General features: G+C 52.0%; 2 protein-coding genes across 2 annotated transcripts in view; one reads left to right on the forward strand and one right to left on the reverse strand.

Moving 5' to 3' along the window:
* The window catches only part of LOC119094233 (bile salt-activated lipase), a 13,247-nt gene extending 1,678 nt beyond the window's left edge, over nucleotides 1–11,569 (forward strand). The window contains exon 4 of the mRNA XM_037217308.1: nucleotides 11,547–11,569. Within this exon, the coding sequence (XP_037073203.1) occupies nucleotides 11,547–11,569 (23 nt within the window). The remainder of the gene's footprint in view (nucleotides 1–11,546) is intronic.
* A 5,719-nt stretch (nucleotides 11,570–17,288) lies between these two features.
* On the reverse strand, nucleotides 17,289–20,837 carry LOC119094234 (tight junction-associated protein 1; the record flags this gene model as incomplete). The annotated part of the gene is given in 4 exon segments (XM_037217309.1): nucleotides 17,289–17,292; nucleotides 17,847–17,949; nucleotides 19,921–20,068; nucleotides 20,754–20,837. Coding segments are annotated over 4 exon segments (339 nt in total), but the record flags the coding sequence as incomplete, so codon positions are not given.
* Between the last annotated feature and the right edge of the window lie 700 nt (nucleotides 20,838–21,537).

The raw sequence follows: 21,537 nt of genomic DNA on the forward strand, positions 1-21,537 counted from the left end.
ACTGGGCCCGAGCATCTTATCAGCTTGGGCCCCCGACAGGAGCTTAAGGCCCTCCATTCAAATAAGAAATACCTGAAGCCCCATGCGGAGGGCCCCGAAAGATGGAGTGTACCTGAGCAGGTTATCAGATGACCCCGATACAGGCAGAGGGCCCTAGATTCAAATACTGAGAACCGATTGTGCAGGGTCCACCAGCAATGCAGTGTGGGCGAGGAGGCGAACAGAGGGGCCCCCGACAATTGCGTAGGGCCTTATTCAAATAGCATGTGCCTAAGGCCCAATATAGAGGGCCCTCCGAACGATCGAACGTGCCCGAGCGGATTATTAGATAGCCCTCCCCCCCCCCCCACAGAAGCGTAGCCCCCCACTCAGAAAAGAAGTACTAAAATCCTGGTGTAGACGGTCCTCAAACGACTGAGTGTGCCCAAGCAGGCCATTAGATGGTCCCCGTAAGAGTGTAGGGCCCTAAGCAAGTGACAGAGAATTGGAAACGCCCTAGACCAATGTAGAGGACCCATGGACATATCGCAAATGTGTCGTTAGGTTAACCGATACCACGTAAAGGGCCCCTGGGCAATCGAGAATACCCCGGCAAGTTAAGATATGGGATTCTGGCTACCGCTCACGGAGCCTTTCTGGCGAATGGAAATAATCCGTGGAAGGGCCCGTGATTGACAAGAGTTCCCCAGCACGCTAACAGGAAGGGCCCCAACAACAGCGCAGGGCCCTCGGAGCAAATGCCAAGAAATGAAGGACACCGTGGAATACTCCTAAACCGAAATGAATCTGCAAGTGACGTATAGGTCCCAGGAAACAGCATGGGGCCCATAGACAGTGTAATAGGGCTTAAAATTCCCATTTCACAACTTTTCCAATCATTGAGTAATTTTTGGGACCTCTTATACGCCCTTCACTTTCGCTTACAACTGTTCTTGGTCGCCTGAAAGTCCAGAGACACCCAGTTTCGTTGCGTTGTGTTAAAAAAAACTGCAGCTGTTCGGCCGGCTGTCGGCCCCCGGAGCCAATGGGCCCTTTCGTGGCCCAGGGGGGGGGGGGCATGCCCCGTGGCCCCCCCTCTCTGGACCCGCCCCTGCTTGTTACCATATGTTTTGGGGGATACTTTTGTTATTTTCCACTTTTTTGCCCCTCCTCCGAACTCAGTTTGCCCTTGATGTCGGACTGTCGTGATGTCGGACTGCCTTGGAGTCACAACGTTCAGACTCTGCTCCAGATCAAGGCGTGGCTGGAGATATCTTCTCCTCAGGACCTTCTAGCCAGAGCGCAGCTGGCGATACCCGCCCCGTCTCCTCCGCAGACAGCTCCAGGCAAGGCGTGGAGCTGTACTTACTTACCATTCTGCTTTTCCACGAAAAGCAGAATGGTAAGTTACGCAGTTTCGCTCTTGATGGCTCATCGCACTTGCGATAGCTGCGATGCGACGACTTACAATTAGGATATTACATGGCGGGCGATGGTTTACACCTCACTTTCGCTCTCTCGCTCCCTCACCGTCGCTCTCTCGCCCTCGCGGTCTCGCACTCGCTCTGTCGCTCTCTATCGCTTTATCGCTCTTTATCGTTTTATTGCTCTTTCGCCTTCTCTCTCCCTCTCTCTCTCTCTCTCTCTCTCTCTCTCTCTCTCTCTCTCTCTCTCTCTCTCTCTCTCTCTCTCTCTCTCTCTCTCTCTCTCTCTCTCTCTCTCTCTCTCTCTCTCTCTCTCTCTCTCTCTCTCTCTCTCTCTCTCTCTCTTTCGCCTTCCCTCCCTCCCTCCCTCCCTCCCTCCCTCCCTTTCTCTCTCTCCCTCCCTCCCCTCTCTTTCTCTCTCTGCTTGTCAACAGTGAGTGTACTACCAACAGTGCAGGCCAATATGTGGCTTCGAGTTGACCGGCACTCGCCTGCGAGCTTAAAACATAGCTGCACCTTCTTCAGCGTATAAGGATTTGTTCTCCTGGACCTACAGCGGACAGAAACGTGCGACGAAGCACCTGGTGAAGGCGTTTGCAAATTGTCATGTCAACCCGACACCGTCCGGCACGAAGGCCCATTAATTCGACGGGAAACGGCCCATGTCACGATTCCTATGTACGCAATACGCTGTGGCTTTAAACGAGAAAGATTGAGCCGTGAAGAGCATAGAAGTCGCAACGTAGTGCACTGTAACCGGCATTGAGATGAAACACAGTCGCACTTTTCGTGATACTTTGGGCACCATGTACTAAAAGTATGCACAGGTCAGAGGTCCCACATGTCGTCGATGATAATTCTCGGGCACCATGCCCAAGGACAGCCCATTTTGAGGTAAAGCCATTGAAACAGAAGCCCGCGCACGCTACAGGTAAGTGCACTGCTGCCTGCAAAGAATCAGAAACTAATGCTGCAACGCGGTGAGGAAATCTAAGTGCACAATTTTACATGGGTTACTGGCTTCATATGTTTTAGTCTTGGGTCATTTCTTCCAGCGTAACGTTCACTTCTGCCATCATCTCGCGGGTTCCGTGGTGCAAAATACATCTTACTGGCCCTTGCTGCAGCCATGCTACGCGGGATTATCAAGAACTCATCGAAGGAAGGCCTGTTCGGTGAAGAGGACGTACGGGCCTGGGATGTCATCCACCTCGGCAGGCTGAAAGCGAATCCAGATGTACTGCTATCTCTGGGACATCGCTTCACCCGACCTGCGTGGAAGATGCTCCTGGCTGGGGTGGACCAGTTCGATGAAGAACGTAATTGGTTGTGTGGTTGTGGGGAGGACCACCTGGTTGGTGCCTCCATGCAATGTGGTGTGTGTGAAATGTGGTTCAACATGCGCTATTCTGTTGGTTATGTTAGGGGTATGGGTGCATGTATATGTTCACTGTGCAAGTAGCGGTAGTTTTCCCCAGAGCATAGGCTGCCCTGAGTGGCAAGTGAAAAGTTCAGCCATTTTCTTTTGGACCTCAGAGAACTGCTACATTGTTTTAAGCCGGCCGTATCAGATGCAGTACGACGACCTGCCCAGTAGGTCCTCTTCACCGAACATCAGTAGGTCATCATCGATCTGTGAATGTCATGGCAGCATGGGTGCACTTGTTTGGGGGCAGCATATTGGTTCATTTTGCATAGCTGTGCATAGTTACATTATAGTGGGTTGATGAACAGTTACTTTCTTTTGGCGCCAAACGTGAGGTTGTTGCGTTCGGATGTGGTGTCATGTCATGTCCCTGACTTGCTGTGACACGGCTGACCAGCGGTAGTGGATGCATGGCTTTAGCTGTCATTTCCATTTAATATACATATGTGTATTATATATTATGCTTTACATATGCATTCTATAAATTATCATTTACTTGCCTTTATTACACCTTTGATAGAATTGGACTCATAGAGCAAGTTATCAAGCCTGGACCTGAAAGCATGCAATGGAACAGCCGCAAAAAATGTCATATCTGATCACTTTCATGGAAATTACATATCAATCACATGTGCTTACATGCACTCATATACCTCAGGAAGATGATGTGATGATGAGAGACTGACGTGACATGGGATTCAGTCCCCAAAACAACCATAATTTGTAATCAGATGAGATTGCAACCTAAGCCTACACATAAATATTCACAGCATTATGTTTGCTAGCTGTCAGTTGTACTGCTCATATTTCATGCCTCAAAATGATTTCAAACAAAAAACAAAAAAGAGGCTAGTCATCTGAGTAGTGTCTGGATTAACTGAAGTGATGCATCAGCTTTACAACACATAATAACAATAATGTGGTATATTTTGTACCACCAGGTTCATACCTGTCTTCAAAAATGCAGCTATAGAAACACAACACACACAATCAAGCATGGTGCAAGACAGCAGGCAAAGCACTCAACTCCCTGCAACTAGCGGCCCAATGCCGCCTTACACTAAAATCATGGAGAAAAAACCTGTGCCTTTTACATTACCAACATGTTAACAAATGGCTACCGCACACACAAACAGCATCGTGTACAATACACTTCTTTAGCTTTCGTGCATACCACACAAAGGCTTCAAACACATAATAACTAAATCCAACATGCACCGCCCCCAGCCCCCACAAAACATTAATAAGATGAACTTAGAAATAGCAAGCGACACGCAGCGACGTGAGTCAAGGTTGGTGAACTCATTTGTCTCTTTCGCGCCGCGCATTTGGCTCTTAGCGAAAATGAATACAAAAGGAACGCAAAAATGAAGTAGCGATACACAGGAATAACAGGGGCTGGCTGTCTTCTAGGATTTGCGGTGAACGTAGGGGCGGTGCACATATCCTTTCCGAGGTTTTTGGAGAGTGCATAAGCCCGGTACGCAGCCACCTTCTATTTGGAGGGTGTGTAAGCCCGGTGCATGACCACCCTCCGTTTTGGAGGGTGTATAAGCCCGGTGCGTAACCGCCCTCCGCTTTGGAGGGTGTATAAGCCCGGTGCGTAACCACCCTACGTTTTGGAGGGTGTATACGCACAGCCATATATATATACATATATATGCATGATGCTTCTTCATTGTTTCCAGACCATGCTAAATCTTGCCATTTTACGGCCAAGTATTTCGTGAAAAATAGGCAAAATAGGTTAAAGTCAGTTGCTATAATAACTAACTTCACTGGCAACAAGTATTTGTAAATACCATCAATATCAAGCATGAACGTACTTCTTGGCTTTTTGACGGCTAGCGCCTGGTCGATGTGATCAGCTGATGGCTGGTGGCTAATGTGCAGTTTTTGCTCTGTTTTATAAAGGAGAACAAAAGCAAGTGTTCCGACGCCTCGGACGCTATATTATTCCTATTGTTGTTTTTAACGAGGTATTGGGCAAATGCTCACGACAACACCTGACTTAGTGTTTGGTCGGGCTGTGAGAGCGGACGATACTACACGATCAAAATGCATTAAGAATGTGATGTACAAGAATGAAAAGTGTCACACAGTCAATAGCCAAGGAAAATGACACATACGACGTCGGTGGAACGTAAAATTACTTTCGACAATTCCGCGTAAAAATTCATTGGAGAATATCAGACTGCTGCTCTATGGCTAAGGAGACAAGGCCAATAGGGACGGAATCTGAGCGATTATGGGTGCCGCGAGAGGTCCAATAAACAGGTCCCGTCAACAATTATAGGGTCCTCAGAGAAAACGAGAAGAACCCAAGACCAACGTGATGGCCCTCTGAACGATGGGTAGTGCCCCGGCAGGCTGACATAAGAACCCCGGCCAGAGCATAAGCTCTGGCTGAGCTCTGAACCAAGGCAAATTACCGAAGACCAAGGTAATGAGCTGATGCCCCTGTGCAATCAATGGTGTCCCGAGCAGTTCTCCAGAAAGGGCTTCGATAGCAGTGAAGGGTCCTCCTCAAGTGAGATCAAAGAGAAAGAGCCGTAGTTCAGAGTGCAGGTCTCCTGGACATCGCGTGGCTCGGCGCCTTACCTTATATGAGCCCCAGCGATAGCACCACGCCCTCCGAGCAAGTGGAAAGAACCGACACTAATGTGAAAGGCTCCTGAGCAGTTGAGTGTAGCCTAGCACATATGGGGCCCCAGGAAAAAAAAACACATAGAACCTTTCAGGCGAATGGGAAGAATCCGGGGAAAACCTGATCAATCTAGAGTGCCCAGGCATGTAAGAAGATAGTGTTCCAAGAGCAGCACAGGGCCCTACGAGAAAATGCGAAGAGACCACGGACAGCGTGAAAGGGCGCTTAGTGGTCAGACTGTCCCGGCAAGAGAATATATCGAGCCTTGCCAACAGCGTAAGGCCTCTGGATAGCGTCATGAGCCCCCAAATTTCCCTCGGTCAACGACTCATTTTAGCAAAGAATTCGCTTTGTCTGCTCATGGACCGTTCAGTTCCGCTTGTGACTGCTCATGGTGGTTTGTAGGTCCAGTTACGTTCAATTTTGTTATGTTTTGTGTTAGAAAACGGTGTCTGGTTGTCCGGTTATGGCCCCTTCGGAGCCTATGGGTCCCCGTGGGGCACAAGGGGCATGGTCCCGTGCCTGCCCCCCCCCCCCCTCCCCTGTATCCGCCACCGGCTTAAGCAGCTTAATAGGTGGGGGCCCGCCAAGAACATAGGGTCATCCATTCAAATAAGGAGCACCGAAGACGCAGCATGGAAGGCCTCGAAATGATCGAGCCTACCTGAGCAGGTTAACAGATTTGTGTGTGAGGGGGGGGGGGGGGCGACAAGAGCGTAGGGCCCTCTGTTCAAATAAGAAATACCCACGGCACAATGTGGAGGTTAACATATAGGTTAGTTAAGAGGAGGTTAACAGATAGGGTCCCGACAGGAGAGAAGGGTTCTCCATTCAAAGAGAGTACCAAAAACCTAATGTAGATGGCCCCCGAATGATCGAATGTGCCTACGCAACTTATCAGAGGGGGCCTGACAAGAGCGTAAGACCTTCCAGTTAAATAAAAAGTACCCCAAACCCAGTGCGGAAGGTCCCCGCAACATGAAATGTATCCGAACAATTTATCCCCGGTTACAGGTTAACAGGTTACAGGTTAACAGGTTACAGGTTGACAGGTTACAGGTTAACAGGAACAGATTGTGTCATTCAAACGTGAACCCAAACGTTTTGCCTAACAACCTCAACATGTCGAAAAGACTGCTCTAGACAGCACAATTCTCTGCTTAGTAAATATCATCCTCAATGCGTCATGGTTTGATTACGTTACTATACATTGCACACCATTGATTTAGAGCCAATTGGCGGTCGTTATATCTGGAAATTGCGCTCACGAAGGTGTGACATAAACGCATCGACAATTGCATTTTTCTTGGCCTTGATCGCTGAATGACTTATAGAATGACAAAATTTGAATGATGTTATTACAGCATCATGAATGCCAAGGTGACTGAAATACTCTCCCCGATACACCTTTCCCATTTGGCGAGGCTATATCGCAGAAACTACAGGGGCCTTGGTCTTAACAAGGGTAGGACCGTGAACGGCCCAGAAAGGTCTTCAAGATGGCTATTTCAGTTCAAAACCCCATATAGATGTGGAACACCCTCTTCAAGTTGTGACCCGAATTGTATTGTTGTGAGGTGTAACGAGAAAACAAAGTTGGGTAAGATAGTTTTATTTTTGGTGCGGCATCGTTAGTCCAGATTATAGATGCAGATCAGCTACGAAATGAGAAACAATCCATAAGACACAAATTTTGCTGGCACATACTTTTAAGCTCATTCTGTGCTGAAGTGGATTTATTGTTAGCACTCCGAACCCATCATCTCGCTATTTTTATGAATGGTCAATTGATCCATTTTGCCATCGGTACTTATTCAAATAGCGCGAAAAGACTATTACCGTGCCACGCGGCCACACAGCTATCGGCCGCCCTGTAACCAGACTAGCTAACGGCAAAATGGCCCTCTGTAACGTGGCATATACGAACACGTTTTCTGAACGCCGAACCCACCTCTGCGCGTTTCGCTACACTACGAATGTGGTCAGCATAACTTCAGCACTCTAGCAAAGTTAGGATTCTGCCAAGACCATTGGTGTGTCTGCGTGGTAATATAGGTTCTTTTTTAGAACATCTTATGCATTGTGGCCAATGGGTTTGAAAAAAGATGTCTGCAAATTGCCTCTTCACTAATAACCTTGCCAGAAATATCACCCTTGGCCAAGAAAGCAGTCAAACATAGCTGAACACGGATTAATATAAAACATCATTAACTGGAGCATAAGTAGTGGTTTTGATATCCCTTACGCTTTCTGGGGAGTATAACGGAACGCTTTAGCTTCATCTGGACACTGTGGCGAATGTCTTTTAAAATAAGATTTCCTAACTTAGGAAAAGAGGCGAAAGCCATTTTGGTCACATCTTTCCAGCCAACGCCCGTGGGACCAAAACTAAAAGAATGTTGAGGGCTCATCCCCTCCCTTATACCCCCGACCCTATGCAGGCCTGTGCATTTCCCGCGCCGATATAATTTGAAAGACTTCGCTGAGCATGGGCTCGCAAAGGAAATAATGATGTTTACAATTCAATTCTGCCTGACCAGTTCGCGGATGTATGCACCTGCCAGCAATAGTGTACTTATTACCAGAAAAATAGCACGTTTGCACGTTTCCACGTGTACGTCTTCGCTATTTCAACGTTGATTGTATTTTGACATTTTGGCATAATGTGCTGCCAGGCATATTAACTTGCAATTAGTACATAATGATATTCAACCTTCGATTCTTCACTTTCAGCTCCCTGGTTAAATGCACGCTCCACCCACACTTTGTTCACTATCGGTACGAAGGCAGTCCCAATGCTCCGGCAGCCATACTCTGGAGCAGTTCTCGCGTAAGCATTTTCAGTTTTTGTGCCTATTTCACTGGAACGATTGGCCTCGTAAGCTTGCAAAGCACATCGCCATATGCCATCATCATCATGATTATTTGTCTACAGTCCTGTCGGACAACATACAATGGAAGGACATCCAGCTATGCGCGTGCGCATTAAATACGTCCAATATAATTTGCCGCCTCACCAATCCACACATAATTGGTTTACCAGCCGTCATATGCTAAGTTGATTTCTACACGATTGGCTCACTCGCTCCTGCCGCTAGCAGTTTATTAATTATCGATACGAGGAGAGCTTGATGTTATGGCCGTCCTATTTCGTACAATTCTCGTGTGTACGCTTTCACTTCTTATGTCATTGCACTTTGATGGCTAGCGGCACCAGCTAGCAGAACACACTATCATATTCGCCATTAAATTCTTCGCAATTGGGTTAGTGGTTACATGGACCTACCGTGAATACTTCCTTCATCATCTGCGCAATAACACACACCGTTCCAGCTGCCCCGCGCCCCACGGGTAGCAGCCGCGCCGCATTGAAGTCTGTTACCAGTGACGTCACCGTTGCCTTTGCATTCGGAACGGCGCTTCTGAGCCTAACGCCATCCTGTGATGTCCAACGCTTGTAACTGCGTAGTTCAGGCGTATATATTCGTGTAGATGGAAAAACGTCATTTCTGGCGACAATGCGTTGCAAGGTTACCAAATTACAGTCGTTGTTTTACAGCGCTTCAAGACAAATACCGCTACAAACACCAATAAAACGAATTAATAGACATTGAACACTGAAGTAGAATGCTTAATAAACGTAGGTGCTGTCGACATGTCGGTAAAATGGAGCAGGACCAGAACGAGTCAGGGAACGACAACTGATTTTGAGCAAATTGGTCAAGATACCGTTTCGGGAAAGAATTTTTGGCTCTCTTGCGCATGGGCATGATCACGTCTCTGAAATCGCGGGGGATAAATCAGGAATGGAGGGGTGAAACTGGAATCCAGAGACGACTAGATAACTGTCACTGGGGTTTCCATGGTCTCATAGTGGATTCTCATCGTAAACTCTCAAATCCACTTCCACTGTCAGAGGTCCCGATCAACACAAGTGGCCCCTCCAACATTCAGGGTCCAGTCTCTGTCCCTGTTCAGCTAACGTTCCCCAGCTCGGGCTCCTTGCCAATACAGGACCCTTGTTAGGTACCGTGGTCCTCGGACCGACGCATGGGGCTTCCTCTCTGACTTACGGGCCGGCTAATGTAAATCGCGGTCCCCCACCTTATCCCTGCTTGGGAAATAGGCCCTGCGTCCCAGACCTGACGATGGAGTAATCTGGTGGTGAATCCGTCGCGTGATACGGTCATTAAACGACACCACGGGGTGTAAATTCGCAAAATGGGCTTTGGGGACTGAAAAGGGAGAAGCCAGGCGGGAAAACAAGGACCAGGAAATATTGCCGGAACCAGATTTCGGTAACCGACGCCGAGTAAATGTGATGTGGGTTCGCACGTTGTTTGACGTGCACGGCTTCAAGAGTAAAGGGTGTAAGGTTGATTTGAGCCACTATCTAAGGCTGCCACGGAAATATACACTGCTGGTACACGGCGGCTGGTAGCCGCAAGGCAGGGTGTAGGGTGCAACTTAGCATTCGCGTTAGGCATGTTCGACGCGGCTAGTGTTATTTTGGTGGCCATTGCCGGGTGATTGCCGTTATCGGCTTAGTCAGCTGACGCCAATCATCAGGTTTACGTATCTGTTCCACCAAATATTCACGTCGAAGTGGAGGTCGGCACATCTCAAAGGCTCTTTGGAACGAAAACGGGTAATGCGGAGGCAAAATTAGCTGTTGAACTGGACGGCACGCTTGGGTGGTGGGTTCGGGGTTACCTTGACTTACCCTCACGGGTGTCTTCTGCCAAACACATGCTGAGCTCAAACTAGGCAGTTTTATGAGGCACTTTGGGACGCAGAATTGAGCACTACGCTGAGAACGTGATGTACTATCACTCAAACGCATAATGAGGGCAGTAGGTCACGTAAGTACATGCAAGGTCAGGCGAGGTCATCCAATTGCAACGGCCTCTGCCATCAGTGGCGGAGAGGCTAGTTGAACGAGTGCGATGCGTCTAACCACCTCTACATCGTGTCTGTGAAGCTGATGACGTATGATTTCATGTACCAACGTGCCTGTTCCTAGCTTCTTATAAATATTTTACCCAGCGTCGAATGAGCTATGTGTAATGCATGCAAGAGCCATGCAATCTTGCGTACCTATAGATGTACAGCACACTACTCCTGACCACAGAACAACGCTGCACTGGTCACTTAGATATGGTTAGCACCTCGTTTTTCATTTTGATGGTTTAGATATTTGACCCAGGGACCTTTGACCTGAGACGACCTCTAGACCAACCTAAAATGATATTTTGTGTCTGGCATACTTTTGTCCCACAGCTACACATAATGAAACAAACTTAGTCAGAAGCACATCGTGAACGAAAACAAAAACGTATCGCTCTTATAGGCTACTGGAAGACCAGCTTTGAACGGTAGCCTGGTCTGACCTGACTCTTGCGGAGAAACAGAAATGGTCGTAATAGATTCACCACAGTCTTAACGCTTACTTTTGCGCCTTCAATGTCTGTGTTGACGTGTTAAGATATGTCTAACTGCATCTACCAGAATGATCGTTTCTGACCTTTCGCGAACTCTGGTATCCTCACATTTGACCCAAGGTCCAAACTTTGGTGTTCATCCTTCACGATTGAACGAGACCTTCATAACGGAATCTTTGCTTTCCCCTTACGATGTCTGGAAGGGAGATCTCAGGAGAGGGGGATGTTTCCACTCCATTAACCTCCGCCCCCGGCCGGGTGCAGTCTAATTTTGGAAAGATGTTCGGAACCATTATTTTACGACGGTCGTTATCGCGCGCACAGCGCCCGCCGCCTGGTGGTACTTGCAGTGAACGTATTTCTTTCTGGGAAAGGGACTCGCTGAGTAGAACACTAAGTGACACATTATTCCTCCCGGTCAAAGGCTGACAGGGCCATTCCGTCCCTCCGCGGGCGTATTCCGACCGCCATTCTGACCACGCGGGGCGGAATGACCTCGTCGACCCGGAGGCCCTTAGAGGGATGTATAATATGATATTGGATCCCCTCCCTGCCTTTTGATCCGCGCAGTTGACCTCGTATGGACACAGGAACCCTCATTGACGCAACAATGTCCCTGATCGCCGCAGGTGGTCCAATTATTGGTACATAGACCCCAGTTCGGCTGAACGGGCCGATGCTGGAATTGGATTGTAAGGCCAACCGTTTGACATTGGGGGCCTTAACTGGTACAAAACCCTCCCATCGCCGCAATGCGAACAATCGCCATACGTTCTAATGTTTCCACTCATTGTCTGAGGGTCCCGACCAACGCAAGAGACTATCTGCCATTCGGGGTCGCGTCCCCGTTCCCGTTGAGCAAAGCTGCCTCCCACCGACTCGAGCCACTTTGTTGACGCAGAATACCGTTAGGCACTTGAGCCCCTGGACGATGCAGGAGCACCGCACTGTAGCAGAGGCCCCGACCAATGTGATTCGCGGGCCCTTGCCCAACAGACAGTGCCACAAATGAAGCAAGAGAATGCTGCTCTTGGGGCTAGAATCAGATTGGCTGATGCATCCAAATTACATCTTTGTCATGTTTCGCCAATGAAGAAAAGCCGACACTAAAAACCTGGGGTTGTTTCAGATCACAGTACCGCCCTATATAGATATGATTTAATCAAGTGTGCATCTTTCAGAATGCCCCAGAAAAATGTTCTGAAGAACGAACTAAGGACTATTTTCTAGCTAATTTCAAGTGTGTCTTTTTATTCGAACTCCGGGAAATTTCGTGGATACGTTCCAAATGATCAAGTTTTGTGGTAGATCATATGTTGGGGCACGTTAGGTAAAGCAAAACCCTAAACTGGAATAGGACCTGCCCTCTGTTTAGTGCAAAATTTTGGATGCCTTCAGGTTTAGGGTCTTGGTGACATCTTTTTGTCATAGTTTATAGGCTGGTTGATTGTTTGAAAGCAGTTTCTTCTCGGTGGATTGAGTTGGTGCTCCATGAAAAGCAAGCCATATCATGTGTAATTACATGTTGTCTTGATTCATGCAAGTAATGCATTCTTTGGTGAGATCTTATTTTGCGCAATATGGGTACCTAGAACATATAACATCAATGTGACACAGGAGTATTGTGTATATGAGGCAAGGGGTGGTCCGCCACACTCACTTTTTCAGGACATGAATAAACGAACATGCTTGAAACCATTGCTCATTTTGGTATCATCACAGGCTTGTGGCGGACAGGAAGAAAATATTTAATTTTCCAAAATGTAATAGTGGGTACAATATACTCGAATATAAAAACGAACAAGCTGCACATTTGATACCCTGGCTTCAAGTCATGCGAATTCCCGTCCCACTCAGGATCAGACAAGAAACGCGCCCGTTGAAATTTTGTGCCCCCCCCCCCCCCACAGCTAGGTACGGTGTAAAGCTGAATAGTGCGACTTTCTGGAAAATTAGGCCTTTGACCTGTCATGATGGAAGTCGACTATTGGACAACACGAAAGCTAGTAACCAATCGAGAGAGCTCGCTAAGGCTATTCAACTGGTGATTTCCGCTAAGTTCTATCTTTCTTAGTTTGAAAACGCCAGAGGGGTGGGGTCGCACACATCCCCCCCCCCCTCTGTCAGCCCGCGCTATGAAAACCGGCGAATCAAGGTGACGGTTAAGGAGACAGATCAGACCATTTGTGTTTTGTGGGATACAGCCGAAGCTTTTGTTTTATTTCTGCGGCGCAATAGCGACGCCTGCGGCACCGGCTCCCCGTAAACACAACTATTATTGTACCATGTCCCAAGTAAGCGGAAGGGCGTTGCACGAGAAATGGGTCCGAGCGCCCCATGAGTATGTTAGTTCAAGGACGTAACTAACGGGGGCCACGGGGAACATGACCCGCCGGAGCCTTAAGGTTTGTACTAAATAGTGGGTGATTTCGCAAAAATTTGGTACAAATTCGCCGAGTTAGGAGAAAACTGGCGTTTGCCCTCCAATCGCATGAGGAAAGTTCTGGCTACGTGACTGTTAACCAAAATTTGCTGAAACTTCATCTTGCTGAGACACGAGTCAACGTTACGATGTTGCCGGCGGAGCCGACGACGCCAACGGTGCTGCCTTTTCGTGCAGCAGAGCCAGCGGAAACCTCTCGCAATACCTGAAAAGGCAGGCTTACTGTGATGTGCTAAATTTTGCTCGATTTTTGTCATATACCGGAAAAGTATTGGAGCTCAAACAAACGTGAGGTGGGCTGACATCAGCATGGCAGAGGGGCAGCGTCCTCATAGAACAGGAACAGACACCCCTGGACGATTGTGCCACCACTCATGACGCAACGTTAACTTGTGTAGGAGTAACGGAAATGTATGTCAGGCAACATCTTGAGCCTCTGAGCAGTCGTAGATCACCCGGACGATTGCTTATGTAAGACTTTTCCACATGGTGGGGCATTCAGTGTACGAATTTTATCGGCTAATCTGAAGTTTGCTGCGAATTGGATGGGTAATTAATATTTGCACAAGCTCCAATACGTTTTCAATAGCTTGTCGTTTGCGCAACTTGCTCCCTCCACAAATAGGAAGTGTCCCCCTGCTAAATGCCAAAACATCCCCCCTGGCGCGCACGGCGGCCGGCACCGATAGCCGACGGACACGAATTGATGTGGATTGTCACTTGGATTGAACCCATCGCACATGCACATTTCACAGCAATCCGAGTGCCGACGTCTGTGATGTGCGTCTGGCTAAAATGTGCGCATACTGACACACCGACAGCCAGGCAGACGTGCGCTCTTAAATAACTTGACTAGATGCGTTGCATCGAGTCATTTTTTCCACCTCAGTGTGGCATCCTACCAAACTTGCACTTGCGATGCGATGCATTTTCGGCATCTGAGCCCATTGGTTGAGCTGACAACTAGATTTGTTTTCAAATATCGATCAGCATCACCTCATTATTTTTCCACTCTGGAACGTCGCACAGAAAATGTCTAGATTTTACTTTTTCACACCTGTGGTACAACCGGATAGTCCTACAACTTCAAACAGCTCTCTTCTCCGACATTCCGCGGCTATCAATACAGCGGTCTTTACATCACGAATGCGGCGAGCAGTGCGTGTATCTTCTGACTCCCAGTCATGTGAGCTTAGCCTGCACAGAGAATCTGTTCTCTCCGTGACAATGGATACGCAGAACATCGAGCCCGGCCTGACACTTATGCCGCACGTTTTTGGTTAATGCTAAGTTACGCTCGCAAAGTAAATAGGTGAAACAAACAACTAATGCACGCACGAAACACCCGTTTACAGCGGACGAGCTGTGGGGGCAGATCAATGTCGCCGAGCGATCAAATTAGCTATACTATACTATACTCATACTATAGTTCGATCAGCCATGGAGAGCCCAGTGTCCAGATGGGACTAGGATTGGTCACATGTGCTAGCTAATGTGCTGAAAGGAAACTGCGCGTTAGGAGCGTAATATTTTAGTTCTCCTGCTATCTCTGCCCACGTATGCGATGTAGAAGAAATAAAGTGGAGCCATCGTGACCGGCGTAATGAACACTCTAGCGACGCTCTTTTACGGATAGCGTTCGCGTCAATTGGAAAGTTGTATGTGTATGTGGTATGGCGTGGTATGTCGACACGCGCTCATGGAATATACCGGACCTAATGCCAGCCTTAAACTCGGACCTCAAGATACTAGAATATCTGCACACTCGTACTCTTCGTTCGAGGCCGAACTCGCAAAGGTCGTCTCGGAACTCGGTAAGAGCAGCGTCGTTCAGACGAGGCACGTTTGACAGTTCTATTTTCATTGCAATGAACACTGATGCGTGCTTGCCAGTTTTTACACCTATTTTGGACACGGCTGACCGGACCTTCCGGCCTATCCGCCTCTGTTCCCGGCGCCCATTAGCACAACTCTATGCATTGGATGCTACGATGTGAGCGCCCACATGCCCGTGACGCCCGATGTCCGTGGTGTCTGGCTCCCCTCTTATTTGGTACGCCGTCGTCGTTACCTTCCGGCTTAACCGCCCGTATTTCGCGCAGCCCCAGCACAGTACCGGGTATCTGGTGTTGGCACGCGGGAGCCCGGGTTACTGATTGGGTATCTTTTTATTGGTAGTGTCTGTAAAGATTCAGAGCATTTTCTGCAGTCGCGTGGCTTAATTCACAAAGGTCACTTCACGCTTAACCATGCTCACTCGTGGTCATTGTCTGTTACATTGCTCATGACCAGTGTTCTCATGCCCTGCTCATGACCTCAAGGACATCTTGGAGCACCTTGTTTTATCAATACAATCAATGTTGCTTATAGACGTCAATATGATTGTCAGCATAAGAACTATCAACCCCTAAAACAGGATCTGTTGGGACTGTCGGACCGTTAACACTGGCCGCTTGACTAGTTCGACATATCTGAACCCGCATCATCTACATGCCGTGTGTAGCGTGGCCGACCCCGATTCATCCCGATGTCAGCCGCCTGCGGGGCGGCGGCAGCGCCGCCGACGTCGGCTGCTCCACATTCCCCCCCCCCCCCCCCCCACCCTCCCACGGCCGCCTCCCCGACAGCGCCAGCTGCAGCGCCGCCGACGTCGGCCGCTGCTTCCACGGCCGCCTCCCCGATAGCGCACCAGCTGCAGCGCCGCCGACGTCGGCCGCTGCTTCCACGGCCGCCTCCCCAGCAGCCGTCAGCTGCAGCGCCGCCGACGTCGGCCGCTGCTTCCACGGCCGCCTCCCCGACAGCCGTCAGCTGCGGCGCCGCCGTCGGCCGCTGCCTCCACGGCCGCCTCCCCGACAGCCGGCAGCTGCGGCCGCCATGTGAATGGACATACATACGCAAGGACATGTATGTACAACTGTCCGTCCGGTTTGATGACACAACTCACGATATCGTTCCGTTGGCACAATGCAGTTGGGTGCCGGCCATGCCACGCGAAATAATACATAACAAAATAAAGGTGTGGTGCGGGCGCACTCTCTCTCCTAGATGGCATCAACGACGCAATAAACGTGACTCCAGGTCGGACCTACGTCCCGAACACGTCTGAGCTCTACATCCGCATGGCGTAGCACGTTTAAACGCATTACAGCCACCCACCCGTCACACAACAACCTAGCCCAGCGACCGCTCCTGAACTGCTACCTGTGCCTCTTCCGCCGGTGGGCCCGAATACACTTCACGCTATCACCGCTAGAGGACCTACTAGACCATGTTATGACGGGGCAGAATAACGATCGCCCGGGTCTTCCACTGTGCCGTTGACACATACCTATGCGCGTCACCGCACGCCGGCACCGTCAGGGAATGACTCCACTGGGTTCAGACACGACCGACACCAGCGGGCCGGCGGCTCCCCGGATCAAGCGTCGATACCGGAGCTCGCCGGGCGCACGGTGACGCCACGTGTACACGAATCCAACCACAAGGCTGGAGCCGGTCAGGTGGTCAGGCGCGTCTGGTCTGGAGCCTGCGGATGGGTCAGAAGCTCTTCCCCGAAGCGCCTCCGTCGCACACCTGCCCTTCGCGGCGCACATGTGGCCTACCGCACATTACGTATCAAAGGGAAGCTTAGCGTTGGTAGACAGGTCGCGATGTTTGATGTGTCAACTATCACCACCTCCAAAGCTTGTTGTATAAAGAAAGCCAGGCATCGTGAATGGACCAAAACAGGCGGGTATACAACAACGCATCTTAATTTAGTGCACCGCATCCCCACAGAAACGCAAGCGTAGACAACCCCGCCAGCGAAGCTGCGCATCCAACTCCAGTCACAGGTCAGGCCTGGGGCGCTGTCTGCCGGTCATGTCATTCGAGACCACCGGACGTCAGCGCATCGGCACACGGCCACGGCCGCCGTATCACCGCAAGTCTACCTACCGACACAGGCGCCATCTGGGCACAACGGCCGCCGGAGGCGCGACAGGTGGCGCCAGCCCCTCCGTCTCGCGCCACGCCAGCCCGCCACATTGCACTAGCGTACCCGTGGGCGCGCGGCCATGCGGCCAGCGCGCGCCCGCCCGCCAGCCGGCGCTAGATGCGCGTCTCCATGCGGAGGGCGGCGGCGCGGCCGGCGGCCGACTCGGCCGCGCTCCGCGGCGGGCTGAAGTCGAAGTCGTTGTCCCAGGCACTGTCGGCGGCGTCGGCTGACGGCGGCCGCCCCCGGGAGATCACCACCGTCTGCCGGATCTGTACGGGCTCGGAGGGCGGATGCGGCGGCGGCGGCGGCGGCGGCGGCAGCGCCGCGGCGTCCAGCGAGCCGCCGGCCCGCCGCTCCCGACCGCTACCGCCCGGCTCCAGCACAAACGGCTGGCAGAGGGCGTCCCGCGCGCCGATGTGCGGCGCTCGCGTCTGGCACGCCACGTCCACCAGGTGCGGCCCGAGCGGGCCGGCGGCGGCGGCGGCGGCGCGCCGGCCGCCGGCGCCGCACGCGCAGCCGGCCGTCCGCTCGCGCTCACGCTCTTCCAGCACGCGCGCCAGGATGGCGGCCGAGACACGCTCGTCCTCGGCCACGTCCGGCTCGGGCTCCTCCGCTGCCGGTGTCACGGCCAGTGTCAGTGACACGGCGACCGAAGGGACCGCCGCGGGGCAGGTCAATGCCGCACAGACACGATTTGCACAGGTTACATGCGCTGAGAAACAAGTTTACTGCAGGGTGGAATGTGAGATAAAGGAACGAAAGAAATATAGAACGAGCATGACAACAGGTCTTGGCAACACCGGACATAAACTACGAAAGAGTTGGGCCGAGCGTGCCTCACTCAAACACGAGATCTTGTTGAGTGGTACGGTAGGGCCACCATGTTTTCTGAAAAAATATATATTTCTTCTAAGTACTGACTGCAGCTGCCTACACTTCCAAGCCAGAACCTTTGTAGCCTGATGGTTACAGCCTTGGAGAGAAAAGTAATTCCCTAAAAAAGAAGTGCTTAATGAACGTTGGCGCATGGCTCACAGAGCGTCTCTGCCGCCTGACTTTAACGTTCCACGCTCACAGAGCGTCTCTACTGTCTGATCATAACGTCCCAGGCTCACAGAGCGTCCCTGCTGTCTGACCGTGACGTCTCAGGCTCACAGAGCGTCTCTGCTGTCTGGCCATGATGTCCCAGGCTCACAGAGCGTCTCTGCTGTCTGACCATGACGTCTCAGTCTCACAGAGCGTCTCTGCTGTCTGACCATGATGTCCCAGGCTCACAGAGCGTCTCTGCTGTCTGACCATGACGTCTCAGTCTCACAGAGCGTCTCTGCTGTCTGACCATGATGTCCCAGGCTCACAGAGCGTCTCTGCTGTCTGACCATGATGTCCCAGGCTCACAGAGCGTCTCTGCTGTCTGACCATGACGTACGGCGTGACACGAATCAGGTGGCGCCACCTAATGAAATGGCCGCCACCACTACCATCACATGTCCGTCATAACCTGCTGAGACAAATAGGCCGCAACATTACGCAGAACCAGATCTGCCCCTTTTTGTAAGTGGATCTTAACGCTGCACAACTACTCGACTAAACCGTGATCGTAACGTGGGGTCCGCTGGTGGCGCTCCCGACACCTGCCACCGGTGGTCAGCCGGCAGGCCTGGCCAGGCTGACGCCAGCTGTCAGCGGCGGAGCGTGGACTGATGACGGGGAAGGGCGCGGGGGGGGGGGGGCGGGGACGACGTGACTGGCGTGGGCGGGGGCAGCGGCGAGTCGACGGCCCGCCGCCACAGCACAGAAGCACAGGTCACGACTCAAACCAGCTCCGGCGCGACAAATGTCACCAACCCAGCTGACAGCGCTGACAGTAGCAGTGAAGGTGGTCACACGCGCGGGCTCGGGGTCACTGGCCCCTCCTGGCGCTTCTCACAAGCGTGCACCGGGAATGAAGCCGGTCTGGCTGTGGGGTCGGCACGGTCTTACGACGGACAGGCAAAGGAGGCATTGCAATCGAGCCACGGCGGTGTCCGGCCTACACCCACGCCCGTCTCCGCCGAGCACATCCCGTCCCCATCCGAAGGCCACTGTCCAGTCGCCTGTCGAGCGGCTGCCCTCGCCCGGCGCCTGACGCCCAACAGCCGCGACAGCACACCCCGAGCCGCGGCAAATCGACCCGCCGCGGCGCGCGGTCGACCCCTTATCTCGGCCGCCGCCGGACCGGAGCACGCGGATCCGGGTCGGCCGAGCCCGGCGCCCGCCGTTCGCCGCCAACGCTCTGAGGGGTCGTCGGCTGTACCTTGATCGCCGGCCTTCATTAACCGACCCGCCGCGGGTCCCATTACGAGCGGCTCGTCGGAGCGCGGTCGGCCTGGGGAGGCGCCGCCGCTGCAGCCAAGCGTCGCCGAGCGGCGGGATCGGGGACATTGCGCCCGGTGATTATCGGCAAGAGGACGGTAACTCTCGCGATCACCTCCGACGCCGCCTGGGGTCCTTCAAAGCCCGGTGGCCAAGCACCTTCGGTGGCTCCCTCTGCGCTTGACAAGCTCTTTGCCGACACTCGCCGCCCCTCTTGGCCTCACACACTTACCCTCGCCCGCCTTGTCGACGGCGTAGACCATGGCCGTGGGCGGGAAGGTGGAGATGGGCACCTTGATCACCTTGAAGTCGGGCTTGCGCGCCTCCTTCTGATGGCTGTTGAGGCAGGACTTGACCTTCTGCTGCAGGTCCACCGGCAGCTGGCGGAAAGGAGACGGACGGCTTCAGCTGATGATGTATGTATGCACTACACTGGACGTGCTACCTTGTCTAGTGCACAGTCTTTACTGCATATGGCATTGCGCTTTTGTGCACTGTATTATCTTACACTGAGCGCCGAAGCGAAAGTGATTGTTGTGAAATCAAGTCGTGCGGCACGTGCTGTGTACTTAGCCGCAATGCATAATGTCGCATATTTTCCGGCCACCGGCGCAGGTCCCGATATCGGTCAACGATGCGAGTCGCCATGTCAGTCAACAATGCAAGTCACTATTTCGGTCAACAATGCAAGTCACCACGTCGGTAAACGATGCAAATCACCATGTCAGTCATCAAAACACCCCAAGCACGATCACAGTCCCCAACCAGCAATGCGCCGTATCTTAGGACGGGACCGGGACAGGCGGCAGGCAGCCGGCACACCGTGAGTTTACACAATGCCCCAGCGTGATCCAAAGCACGAAGCTACGCGAACATCTCTGGCGAGCAGCGCATCGTTCAGGTAAAAATGAAAGCGTTGTGTACGTGACGCTCTTCAAACGACCCGACAGACGGTAACGAACATGGCACCTCTAGCGTGCGACAGAAAATGACGTGACTGATCACCCCCAGTGTGAGCCAGTGACGTCATCGGAATTTCCCGTGTGAGCCCGTGACGTAACTGACCGTCTCCAGTCGGCGGGAGATGAAAGTCGACGGCTTGCACTGCAGCAGCTGTATGGCCAGATGAAGGTCATTTCGGTAGCGCTCCTGCAGGGAGAAAGCAAGCAGTTCGGAGCCGTATCGATCGAGCCATCGACCGGCCTCGGAGCCCCGGCCGCTGTCGGGGCTCGCACATTGTACGGCACGGCTCACTCGTGCAGGAGAAATTAGAACAGCTTGAGTCAGGACCGTTCCGCGCTGGCCGCAAATGTGGACGAGGAACCGAATTAAAGGTGTGGTAGAATATCGCTAATAAACAGGCAGGATACATTTAAGGCATGTGAACATAGAATGTCTTGAGGATTGTCGTGCAACAAAGTGAGTCACGAACACCTCTAATTTAGAGCCGCGACGCCAGGCTACGGCGCTCCTAAAGCCGCCGTCCGGCCGACGCGTCCTTGGGCGCGGCGGCTGATTACGGTCGGTGTTCGACATCCACGCGTCATCATAAACACGCCAGGCGGCGCCGGGGCCCCGAGTGGCGACCAGGAGCGCCGGGTGCTCTCCTCCCGCCACTCCACATCGGTCAGACTCGGGAGGGCGTCCCAGCACCGGCCGGCCGTGCTTCACCTCGGATGCGGCCATGGAAGCTGGGATGAGAAGCTTCGAGCGCAACACGCACACCGTGCGAGGTGTGTGATAATGCATGGGAATGCGTGCGAGGTCCGACTGGTGACCGACCGGCGCCAACATAACGTGAGGAGAATATCTGCTAACATCCTAGCCCAAGTCCTCATGTGGCATTCGG

Source organism: Pollicipes pollicipes, unplaced genomic scaffold, assembly GCF_011947565.3.
Source record: "Pollicipes pollicipes isolate AB1234 unplaced genomic scaffold, Ppol_2.1 Scaffold_4002;HRSCAF=4701_pilon_pilon_pilon, whole genome shotgun sequence".
NCBI lineage: Eukaryota > Metazoa > Arthropoda > Thecostraca > Pollicipedomorpha > Pollicipedidae > Pollicipes > Pollicipes pollicipes.